Genomic DNA, 12,861 nt, shown 5'->3' on the forward strand with positions numbered 1-12,861 from the left:
TGTCCCTCAAAAATTGGCTCTCAGGACCAATTCCAGGAGTAAAAATAATAACTCTCTGGATGTAAAAATAGAATGATGTAATCCAGGAGTTCCCAAACTGTTGTTCCTGGACCACCAGTGGTCTACAAGATGGCATATCTGAATTATATATTCATACCAATTTTAATTGTATTTTTATTGCTTATTTTACAATTATGCTGGCTGCAACAGGTAGAAAAATCATTAATGGTCTGTGAAGACCATCAGTAATTTTCAAATGGTCAGTGGGGTGGGGGGCAAAGTTCAGGAACCACTGATGTAAAGAATGCTAAGTGTAGACCAGAATTGATAAGTGGAATTCCTTTTTGGCTGTTGCTGTGACAACCTAAGGCAATTCTTTAATATATCAATGAGTTTCTCCTTCTCTGTCTTCCTACCTCCCTTGCACCAGCACCACGCTAATTTTCTCTTTGTTAACAAAGAATCAAACTGGGATTGCTTCCTCTTATGAACAGCCTCCCAGGGACCATTATGGCAGAAACGATGCTGATATTATTGTAACTCAAGTCTCATTAAATTATTGTTTGTAAGGTTGCATGAGGCTCACCTGCCTCTCAATTAGCAAGTAAATTCCTGTGTTCTATTTCAGGATCCAAAAACAACAACAAAAACCCAACAGCATGTTTTAAAGTATTTCTCAAAATGCTCATCAGTGCCTTACATGACAGATTTAATTTGGAGCAAGCAGAGACTCTCTGAGTAAGCTTAGAAAAAAGTAAGGTTGTTAACCTTAATTGCAATTAAATGTTCCACTTTTGCCACATTAAGCTTCCAGGCATCTATGATTTGAGAGCAAACATCTTTCAGCTCCCTAGGCACTTCCATCCCCTGCTAAAGGATCCAGATGTGAATTCTGTAGAGGAGAAGGAAATGGTCCTAAATGCCTAAAGCAATGCCAAAGTGGCGCTGTAGCCATGAGACAGGAGACTGGTGCTGTGGGCTGACTGGAAGGGTGTAGAGGAGGTTCTGGCTTTGAAATGTTGTTCCATTTTCCCCATTCCACTCCCAAGGACAGCCAAAGAGACTTAGACTGAGCATCAATACATCCAACAGCCAATTCTAAATGCTCTTCCTCCTTTGTCATAGAATGGGCCTCAGGCAGACAACTGGCTAGAAGAAAGCAATGCATCAAAGATGCATTTACTTCCATCTGCCCCAAGGAAACCCCCATTAATTTTAACAGAGTTTGTGGAGGAGAGCTTACTGTGGATTTTCCCCTGTGTTGCCACTCTAAGTTTCCTCTTGTATCTTGTGACTGTAAACGGTGCAACAGGAGTAGCCAATATGATATTCTCCAGATGTTGCTGGACATCAGCCCCAGCCAGCAAGGGATTATGGGAGTTGTAGTCCAATGACATCTGAAGAACACCACATAGGCTATCTCTAGTCTACAAACCAAGGATGGTCATGTAAACAATTGCCTTGTCACAGGAACTTTTATTCTTTTATTATTGTTGCTATATATCTATATATCTATATCTATATATCTTCCAAACAGATTCCTGCCCATGACTCAAAATCCTTGCGCTCTGCATTTTTGATGTTTCCTAAAAGAAACATTTCCTCACTTTGAACCTCTTCTTTTTTTCAGAAATTCAGATATGACCGATTCCTTAATTCGGATGGCACAGAAAAAACAGATTTCTATAAAGGAGGGGAAAGCCTCAAGTATTACTCCATGCCATGGGGAGCAGGAATAAATGTCTGTATCGGAAAGTTCCTTGCAGTCAATAGCATCAAACAGTGAGTGAATTTTTCATGTTGATATAATGACCGCCTCTTGCAATAATTTCGATCGTAAGAAGCTAGCGCTGGCTTGTAACAAAAAATGACAGGATGGCGTTTACTCAGAAGTAAGTCCCAAAGTGGTTGATAGGGATCACTCCCTAGTAAGTCACATTGCAGCCAAGCACTGGCCATGATGGCTGGTGACCAGTGAGAGTTAGAGTCCATCAACATCTGAAGAACCACAGGTTCCATATCCCTGGTCTGTCTGAAACGCTGGAAAATTAGTTGGTGTACACTTGCCTGGTCCTTGACCTGGTGCCCCCAAGTTGGACTACAAGTTCCATCATTGCTGGCAATTGGTTATGCTGGCTGGGGCTGATGGAGACTGGGCCCCAACAACATTTGGAGGGCTCCAGGTTGGTGAAGGCTGGTGTAGACAATATTGAGATGGATTAATATGGCAGCTTCCTATCCCATACAGGATTCCCAGTCACATGGAAGGGGCCCTGTGCATGTAGGCATATTGCAGGGAGATACGCAACCAACACATGGGGGGGGGGCAGAGCCTGATCCTAGCCGTCCTCCCAGCCATATGCATAGTTCAGAGGAACAACTTACATTGTTATTAATTCGATTTATGAGCTGCTTGACACATAAGGACTCTCCAAGTGACTTACCGAATTTCAAAAGCATAAAGCATGGCATGAAATCAGGAAAAAACTAACAACGTATTGCAATAAAAGCGGTACAATAGCCTATAAAATAAACCCAATAAAATAGCAGCGAAAACGTTCCATCAATATAGAGAAAAGCCATCGGAGTTCTGCCAGGCACAGAAGACAAACTTCCCACTCCTTTGCTGTCCTGTATTTCCAATCAGATACTTAAAGCATGCTTAAATTTTTTCCCCCCTGAGTTAGCAGGTTGACACCTGCAACTATCTAGCCCTGGGGTTGTCAGCCTGGTCCCTACCGCCCACTAGTGGGCGTTTCAGGATTCTAAGTGGGAGGTAGGGGGTTCTAAGGCACAAGCTGAATCGTCTTTCCATTGAGCACTGGTGGGCAGTAAGGAAATTTTGCCATCAAAAAAGATGCATTAGGTATAAAAAGGTTGACTACCCCTGATCTAGGCAAATGGTGCGTACACAGTGCGTGTACAGTGCTACTCAGTAACTTGTGGGGCTGGCTCCAGCTTGAATATACTTGGTATAGCTCCTCCTCCTGCCCAGGTGGACCCCTCTGGCAGGTTTGTCTAGTGATGTTGCTCCTAAAATTGGTGCCAGGTACAGTGGTGCCCCGCAAGACGAATGCCTCGCAAGACGGAAAACCCGCTAGACGAAAGGGTTTTCCGTTTTTGAGTTGCTTCGCAGGACGAATTTCCCTATGGGCTTGCTTCGCAAGACGAAAATGTCTTGCGAGTCTTGAGATTTTTTCCCCCGCTCCCCCCCCCTTATCTAAGCCGCTAAGCCTTTAATAGCCTTTTAGCAGCTAATCCGCTAAGCCAATAAGCCTTTAATAGCCGCTAAACCGCTAATAGCGCTAATCCGTTAAGCCGCTAATAGGGTTGCTTCGCAAGACGAGAAAACCGCTAGACGAAGACACTCGCGGAACGGATTAATTTCGTCTTGCGAGGCACCACTGTACCTGCTATTTCTCACCTTGATTCCAAGGTAGCACTGCTCAAGGGGCATTGTGGGAAATTTAAATGGAAGCTGCCTGGTCATCCAGCACTGCACAGCTGCAGGGGGTGCAGAGGTTCCAGGGAGTTCAAGGCAGTGATCAAATGTGATGTGCCACCTTTCAGCTCATGGCCACAATGACCTTCACAAAGGTGAAGGTAAAGGGACCCCTGACCATTAGGTCCAGTCGTGGATGACTCTGGGGCTGCGGCGCTCAGCTCGCTTTATTGGCCGAGGGAGCCGGCGTACAGCTTCAGGGTCATGTGGTCAGCATGACTAAGCTGTTTCTGGCAAACCAGAGCAGCGCACAGAAACACCGTTTACCTTCCCGCAGGAGCGGTACCTATTTATTTACTTGCACTTTGACGTGCTTTCAAACTGCTAGGTAGGCAGGAGCAGGAACCGAGCAACAGGAGCTCACACCATCGCGTGGATTTGAACCGCCGACCTTCTGATCGGCAAGCCCTAGGCTCAGTGGTTTTAGACCACAGTGTGCACAAATTGATAGAAAGCAATATAAGACCTACATTTCTGAACACAATTCAAAGTGTTGGTGCTGACCTTTAAAGCCCTAAACAGCCTCGGCCCAGTATACCTGAAGGAGCATCTCCACCCCCATCGTTCAGCCCGGACACTGATGTCCAGCTCCAAAGGCCTTCTGGCAGTTCCCTCACTGCGAAAAGTGAAGTTACAGGGAACCAGGCAGAGGGCCTTCTCGGTAGTGGCGCCTGCCCTGTGGAACACCCTCCCATCAGATGTCAAGGAAATAAACAACTATCTGACTTTTAGAAGACATCTGAAGGCAGCCCTGTTTAAGGAAGCTTTTAATGAGTGGCTGAGGAAATCCAGCCAGTTGGGCGGGGTATAAATAATATATCGTTGTTGTTGTTGTTAATTCTGTGAGCCTTCTATTTGCCTCCAGACTGTCAGTATTTTGCAGTAGGGATTCAAGCACATCCCAGGAGATGCAGGTTTACACAGTTAAAGTAGATTAAACCACCCAGTTGCCCTAGTGCCACAAATCCACTTTAAAAAAAGAATCAGTGTGGCAGTGACAGGGAATTGCACTGAAAAGTATGGGATGGGCATGTTATTAGCAGGAAGATGTATGAACACCCTGAAGGCAAATCGGGATGAATGCAAGTTCAACGCTCATTATCAGCGCTCATTATCTCAAATAAGAATGAATGCTCAATAAAGACTGGATATGATTTAACTTCCTCTTAAGCTTTGGTGCAAGCAAATCGGGATGAATGCTCAACTAATATGTCATTTGGAGGAGCCCTAGGTGTGACCAGATGCTGCCCCCATCTGTCTTGAATAATTTAAAATGAGCAGGTCACAAGATTTTCAAGTTTATCTAGACCATCCATTTATTTTTCCACAGAAAGAAATGTTAGGTAGCATTGCTAAGCCATTGAAGGCGGCAGCTTTGATTCCATTAAAAGAAAATCATACAAGCTTATCACACTGTTTTATGCACACTTAGCTATGGTTTTCCCAGTAGTGATGTATGGAAGTGAGAGCTGGACCAAAAAGAAGGCTGATCGCCAAAGAATTGATGCTTTTGAGTTATGGTGCTGGAGGAGACTCTTGAGAGTCCCATGGACTGCAAGAAGATCAAACCTATCTTTTTTTTTTTTTTATATAATCTTTATTAATTTTCCAAATAAGATTACATTAATTTTCCAAATAAGATTACATTAAGTGGTTTGTGAGGGTCCCCGTGTCGCCGGCACGGTAAGACCCGATCCCCTGCTGAGCCGATTCCCTCCGGAGCTCGGAGGGAATCCGCCATTAGACAGACGCGCCAACCCGGAAGTCAAGAAGATCAAACCTATCAATTCTTAAGGAAATCAGCCCTGAGTGCTCACTGGAAGGACAGATCCTGAAGCTGAGGCTCCAATACTTTGGCCACCTCATGAAAAGAGAAGACTCCCTGGAAAAGACCCTGATGTTGGGAAAGATTGAGGGCACAAGGAGAAGGGGACGACAGAGGACAAGATGGTTGGACAGTGTTCTCGAAGCTACCAGCATGAGTTTGACCAAACTGCGGGAGGCAGTGGAAGACAGGAGTGCCTGGCGTGCTCTGGTCCATGGGGTCACGAAGAGTCGGACACGACTAAACGACTAAACAACAACAATCTGGGAGTGAGGCCCACTGAACACAGGGGAAGCTATTTCTGAGTAGACATGCCTACAAGATTACTTTGTATGGCTGCAGCCTTTGCACACTTATTCAGGAGTAAGCTCCTCTAGACTATACTGTTAAACTGTAGTTTCAATTGCAGTTAATAGCTACTGGATAAAACAGAACTTTCTTCATGCTGTATGTATACAGCAATCTGTGCATCTTACAAAATTGGAATTGTTGGAATGCTCTGTTTAAAGTATTGCTCTCCTGGTTTATATTCATACTACCTATTTTACAGAGTACAGAGCCAAGATCTTGGAGGCCACTACTTCCATCTTTCTCTCCCTCCCTACCCAACAGGCTTCTTGGCGTGGTGGGTGGCAGCTGGGGGGATAGATTGATCTTGCCAGAGGTCTAACTGATAGCTCACCAAATGCTTTTGTGAGGATGCATGAAATCAGGCCCAGGGCCACATGTTGTCACATCCCTGTCTTTGGCTCTACTGACCAGGTTATTTTTCTCATTTCAGGTGTGTTTTCCTCCTCTTAAGCTATTTTGATTTGGAGCTGAAAGATCCCAAAGCAGCAATCCCAGCCTTCGACAAGGAAAGATACGGCTTTGGAATGTTGCAGCCAGAGAAAGATGTCATCATTCGATATAAACTGAAAGCTCAGTAAAATTGTATATTTCTTCCCCTTATTGTCAAGCTCCTCTGGATATCTCTTCATGTTCTACAAGAAAACAGCTGCTCACTGGTTTCAGTTGAAATTTATTTTGACATGACATGGGTTGCTAAGGTATATTTATATGTTATAGCTACAAAGAGGGCATAATAAATTGTTCTCTGTGGCATCTGCAAGCTGTTCATTTGCAAAAGCTCACCGGATGGCTATTGGGGCCCCTTCAGACAGGTGTTTTCTGCAACATGTCATTGACTCAATAACAATGGTGAGCTTATACCGGACCAATCCATACATCATTCCCCTTTCTTATTTTGTGATGCTGCCCCAATGCCATCTGGGGGCGCACTTTTAAACTACCGTATACTGCAACAAAAGTGGAACATTTAAAAAACCCCAACAACCTTGACAGCATTTAATGTATAAAAAGTTACAGGATTTCATCAGGAAACTACAGGGCTTGTACGTATTACAAGCAAAGCAGTATGTTTCCCCAAAACATTTCCATGCACAAACTATCAAAAGTGGGAGCATGTGTAACTGCCCCGATACCATCACCACGGATGCATGATAACAAAAGAATGTCTGGAGGAGTTTCACCACACCATTGCAGGCCAATATGTTGTATATATAAAAAAAAAACTGGTGGAAAATTGCAGATGCCATGTGGAACCTTTTGAAGTGACTCCCATGTGACAGGCACAAGAAGACCATCGGCCCCACTTTGATCCACAAATAGTGGGTCATAGAATCATAGAATTGCAGAATTGTGAGGGACCCAACTGGTCCATCACCCTGGAATGTAGTGGATGAAACCTGCAACCTTGGCATTATCAGCAGTATGCCCTAACCAACTGAGATAGTGGCTGAAAAAATGTTTGACACAAATTTGTCAGGTTGACCTGTACTTCTTAGGTTAGTGATTTATGCTTTAGGGCTTTTCCAGGACTCAGGTGTCTGGAGATTGCAGAAGAGTGATCCAGACAGCAGACCAAGAAACTGCCAAAGCTAACCTGAACGAAACAGGCCGAGTGTGGGTCACTCAGCTATTGTTTTCCAAATCCCTAGACATTTTTTGGGGGGGATCTCTTCCCCTCACTTCCTGGTCTGGTTTTGCCCACCTTCTGTTTTATCACCAAGGCTGCATCTACACAGCTATTAAAAAAACGCTCTGAAAAAAGCCGTTTTAAAATTCACAATGGAAAATTTCACAGACTTCCGATTTCAGCTTCACACCACCATCTGGTGTCACAATGTTATAAGACATTGATAATGTTCTATTTTTAGTAATGTAGATGAGTCCTAAAAGCTTGCAAGCCTCTGTATAATTACTTTAGAGTAAGTCTCATTGAGGTGGGTGGGACTTACTTCCAGGAAAACATGGAAAGAAACCCAGTCATGCTCTGGATCACACAACCTTATGAGGATGTAAGTTCTATTGAACTCAATGGAACTTTATTCTGAGTTGACATGCATTGGATTGTCCTGTTAATTACCATAGTTAATGGAGGAGATTCAAAATATTATATAGTGATAAATCACCAAACAAACAAACAAACCTCTAGCCACCTTTAAAAAAAATAACTGGTGCACTTTTTGCCTTCCGTTTCTAATGTTTTAATAAATCCAGCCATCAGCAAGTACAGTGGTACCTCGGGTTAAGTACTTAATTCGTTCTGGAGGTCAATTCTTAACCTGAAACTGTTCTTAACCTGAAGCACTACTTTAGCTAATGGGGCCTCCTGCTGCTGCCACGCCGCCGGAGCACGATTTCTGTTCTCATCCTGAAGCAAAGTTCTTAACCCGAGGTACTATTTCTGGGTTAGCGGAGTCTGTAACCTGAAGCATATGTAACCCGAGGTACCACTGTATATGTAGAAGTGTAGAGTTGGAAAGAGACCCCAACTGCAGTGCAGAAATCACTGCTATAGAATCTGTGGCAGATGGCCACCCAACCTCTGTTGTGGGTGGGTGGGTGCTGAGTACAGTAGAACAACAAAAACCATTACCGTGAAAAACCTTCTCATTGTTTTTGTTTTCAAGTTAGGGTTTGCATAATGCTCGTTCTACACAAAGTAGACCTGTTTGAAATTAATGGGCAGGGCTAACAGGTTCATTAATTTCAATGGATCTTCTCTGAGCTTTGAATACAACCCTTAAAATTTCACTTTGCACAGCGCTTCCATGGGCAGGGCTGACTATGCGAATCCCCCCTAAGCATCCTTGGGGCAGCCATTGTCTCTCAGGCCTCCCTATCTACAATACAGAGATAATAAATTAATAGTGACCTACTTTATAGGGTGCTGTGTAAGCATGACTGAAATATGAATGTGAAGTACTTTGAATACACTTAAAAGGCTGCCTTTTAAGAGAGCCAGCACAGAGTAGTGGCTACAGTGTTGGACTCAAACTGGGGGAGACCTGGGTTCCAATCACACATGACCCAGTCACTACGGCCAGACCCTCAAAGTGTCCCTCAAAGGAACAGTACAGGATTTTCAGAAGCTGTCCCAGTTACTGATTTTGATCCTGGAACGTCCCAATCTTTCCTAGGATATCCCTTTTTTCACCTGAGAAATGTTGGAGGGTATGTACAGCTATGGATAAAATAGAGGAGAGGCCCACATGCACCGCCTTTAGATGCTAGGTGGAAAGGTGGGGCATAAAGTTAATACTGTAGTAATATATCCCATGATTATACAACCACTGGGCTTTTTTGACAACTTGCCAGTTGTTGTTGTTCTCAGTTAATTGGCTCTGAATTAGTGTATTGATTTTCTTCAGTCGTTTTTCTCTCTTCCCTTTAGTCCTGCTCGCATGACATGTCTGTAGATATGAGTGAGAGGATGGGTGGAGAGGGAAGAGGCAAGATCCTGGTCTCCATTCTTGCATCTGTTCACCAACCAATCTGAGTAGCAGCTGTCCATCAAAAAATAGCATCCTTGGAGGCTCTCTCTGTGCAGCCAGGATCTCTGGAAAGGCGAAGGTCCCAGATGAAATAGTCAAATTACAGTACTTATTACTTTTCCTAAAGCCTTAGAAATGACACTTCATTCCATAAGCTATTACTGTTTACAAAATAGTCATGTGAGGGCAGGTTAGCTTTAAATACACCAGAGGTCGTGCGGATGGAAGAGTGAAACCTTATGATTGGGGATGTGTACGTTAAAAACACAGCTTGAGCTTTTGTTACAAATACCTTTATTGCACTAAAATGTTTTCAGTAGCAGAGTCAGATGTGTTTCACAATTGAGTAAAGGCATCTTTTTTTTAAAAGGCGCAAAACTTTAGAGGCAGTGTGGTGCACTGGTTGGAGTGTTGAACCTGGACTAGGAAAATCTGGGGTTTGAAACTGCTCAAAAACAAAGCGCACTGGGTGACCTTCGGCCAGTCATTTCCCCCCTCAGTTTAAAAGGTAAAGGGACCCCTGACCATTAGGTCCAGTCGTGGCCGACTCTGGGGTTGCGGTGCTCATCTTGCTTTATTGGCTGAGGGAGCCGGCGTACAGCTTCCGGGTCATGTGGCCAGCATGACTAAGCCGCTTCTGGTGAACCAGAGCAGCACACAGAAACGCCGTTTACCTTTCCGCCGGAGTGGTACCTATTTATCTACTTGCACTTTGATGTTCTTTCAAACTGCTTGGTTGGCAGGAGCAGGGACCGAGCAACGGGAGCTGACCTCGTTGAGGAGATTCGAACTGCCAATCTTCTGATCGGCAAGTCCTAGGCTCTGTGGTTTAACCCACAGCGCCACCCGCACCCCCTCCCTCAGTTTAGCCTACCTTAACAGGGTCAATTCCATATATGATTACTATATAATAATGGGCCCTGCTATGTGTCTCCTTGGTGTTGGAAACGGGTACCTGAGACGGAGCCTTTTTGTCAGTGGCACCCAAGATCTGGAACAGCCTTCCAAAGGATGCCTGCCTGGCTCCATTGCTGCTTGCTTTCAAACAGGCTATTCCAGTGAGTTCCCATCGAGTACCGCACTTAACTAAGCTAAATATGTCTTCTCAGAAGTGAGCACCATTGAACTCAATGGGAGTCGCTTTTCAGCAGACATGGTTAGGATAGCACTGCCCATTGTGTTTATGCTGCTGCTGCTTTTTAGTTTAGATTGTTTCTGTGAGGGAGGAGGTTGTTCTTTTTATTACTGTATATTTTTGACTATATGTTGCTATAAATTGCCTGCATATTTTATAGAAAGGCCAAATATAAATCGCAAGAATAAACAATCTCAACTTAGTTACTGGCATGTAGACTTTGCCTTTGCTGATTTATAGAGCTCGGTGCCTTTCTCCACAACCACCAAGCAAGGGAACCCAAGAATTACGTGTGTGTTAAAAACATGCATCATGTATACTGTACTGGCAAGGGTGACAGAATTTCCTTTTCCTCCTTGGCATCGAATTGAGGTTGCTTTCAGGCAGGCCCATTGCTCAGAGGTAGAGAATTTGGTTTTGCATGCCAAAGGTCCCTGGTTCAATCCCTGGCATCCCTACATTTGAAGGTGACCTGGAAACTACAACTAATCCAGAATGCGGCAGCTAGACTGGTGACTGGGGGCAGCCGCCGAGACCACATAACACCGGTCTTGAAGGACCTACATTGGCTCCCAGTACGTTTCCGAGCGCAATTCAAAGTGTTGGTGTTGACCTTTAAAGCCCTAAATGGCCTCGGTCCAGTATACCTGAAGGAGCGCCTCCACCCCCATCGTTCTGCCCGGACTCTGAGGTCCAACGCCGAGGGCCTTCTGGCGATTCCCTCATTGCGAGAAGCAAAGCTACAGGGAACCAGGCAGAGGGCCTTCTCGGTAGTGGCACCCGCCCTGTGGAACGCCCTTCCACCAGATGTCAAAGAGATAAATAACTACCTGACATTCAGAAGACATCTTAAGGCAGCCCTGTTCAGGGAAGTTTTTAATGTGTGACATCTTAGTGTATTTTTGGTCTTTGTGGAAGCTGCCCAGAGTGGCTGGGGAAACCCAGCCAGATGGGTGGGATACAAATAATAAATTATTATTATTATTGGTAGGGCTAGGAGAGATCCCTGCCTGAAACCCTGGAGAGCTGCTACCAGCCAGTGTAGACAGTATTGAGCTAGATGGACCAGTGATTTGACTCAGTATAAGGCAGCATCCCATGCTCTTGATAGCTGCAGCTTTTACACTTGCAATTTATTTAAACTTGATCTAAACTGGCCCAGAAGCTGCAGCCAGTGTGGAATGCGCTGGCCAGGCTGCTGATGGGGGCAGGCTGCCCACAGCATGGGACCCCTCTGCTAAAGCATCCTCACTGGAAGCCCATATGCTGCCAGGCCAGGTTCAAGGCGCTTGTGCTGATATACAAAACCCTGGACGACTGAATATACCTTATTAACCTGGATACCTTAAGGACAGTCTGAGCCCTTGTATTCCAGTTCAATCACTGAGATCATTTGGAGCAGTATTGCTAGTTGTCCCCCATGTTACAGAGGCCTGGCTGGCCTCAACTGGAAATTGAAGATTTAGATCCTAGGGAACACTCTTCCACCAGAAATTTGTCAGGCATCCTCTCCATTAACTTTCAGGCATCTCGTGAATACGCTTTTTATGCCAACAGGCCTATTCTGTTTATTCCCTCCCCCCATCAAAGTTAGCCAGTTATTTTAATGATTACTTTGTATTGCTTTTGTTGTATTTTTAAAAAAATGTTTTATTGTATTTGTATATTTTGTTGTACTCAGCCTCAGTATTTTGCATTAGATGGCAGTACAGAATTATTTTTGCAAATAAATGAATAAACAAACAAACCCAGCCACTTATCAGGGTGGGTTCCTGTGTGGCTCTCCGCTTGGTCCAAGAGTCACTCAGTAACAAAATGCTTCAGTGCAGAGTGCTGCTCTTCACTGTGCCAGCCAGTCAGCCCGTGTGTCCATTTCCAGGTTACTCCATTCCATTCCCACTTCCGAAAAGCAAGTCAACATTTGCGCCTACAGTCCTCACTGGGTTTTGGGCAGGGAGAAGTCACCTACTCCCCTTAAGGATTTTTCCTAAGGTTTTTTTTTGGGGGGGGGGAGAGATTTCATCATTGCAGTTCTGCAGACTTTGTGGTTTCCCGTATGCTTGATGATATCTCCCACTTTTGTGTTTCTGGTGCCTATTTGGCTATATAAGCTATGGCACTCACAGCCTGAACACTGAAATAAAGGGTACTGAACTAGATTATTACCCCCCTCCCTTAGAATTTATTTGTCCTCATTACAGGTCTTGGCCCAATTCACATGTTTTATAGTTATTCTGGGAATGGGCACATTAGCAAATGCCCTCTGTGCCCCTGTAATCATAGCTTTGAATCTGCATGAAAAGCCAAAGCTTCTGGTTTCTAATGGCTGTAGCAGTGAACCTTTAAATTACAACTGCAAATAGCAATTTAACAGATCTGTAAATTTCTGCATTAAGTAAGTGGAATGTTTAAATCATGTCAGGAGGAAGAGGTTCGTGGTGAAGCTTAATCTCCAGGATAGTCAGATCTTGCTGATGTAAGTGATGGCGCTCAAGATGGGGAAACCGTGCCCAGAGCTCCTGTCTGTTGCTTTAAGAGATGCAGATCAGCAAGTTATGGT

At 44.5% G+C, this 12,861-nt stretch overlaps 1 protein-coding gene and 1 long non-coding RNA gene across 4 annotated transcripts in view; both read left to right on the forward strand.

Moving 5' to 3' along the window:
• PTGIS (prostaglandin I2 synthase) overlaps positions 1-6,438 on the forward strand; it is a 48,428-nt gene extending 41,990 nt beyond the window's left edge. For all 3 annotated transcript variants that reach the window (XM_081011323.1, XM_081011324.1, XM_081011325.1), the window contains exons 9-10: positions 1,631-1,782; positions 6,109-6,438. In XM_081011323.1, coding sequence (XP_080867449.1) covers positions 1,631-1,782; positions 6,109-6,256 — 300 coding nt within the window. In that variant the 3' untranslated portion in view covers positions 6,257-6,438. The remainder of the gene's footprint in view (positions 1-1,630; positions 1,783-6,108) is intronic.
• The window catches only part of LOC308480254, a 113,381-nt gene extending 101,329 nt beyond the window's left edge, over positions 1-12,052 (forward strand). Inside the window, exon 2 of the long non-coding RNA XR_013987955.1 lies at positions 8,120-12,052. This is a non-coding gene — a long non-coding RNA (uncharacterized lncRNA). The remainder of the gene's footprint in view (positions 1-8,119) is intronic.
• The last annotated feature ends 809 nt before the right edge of the window (positions 12,053-12,861 follow it).

This window comes from Podarcis pityusensis, assembly GCF_964106645.2.
Source record: "Podarcis pityusensis genome assembly, chromosome: 6".
NCBI classification, from domain to species: Eukaryota; Metazoa; Chordata; class Lepidosauria; order Squamata; family Lacertidae; genus Podarcis; species Podarcis pityusensis.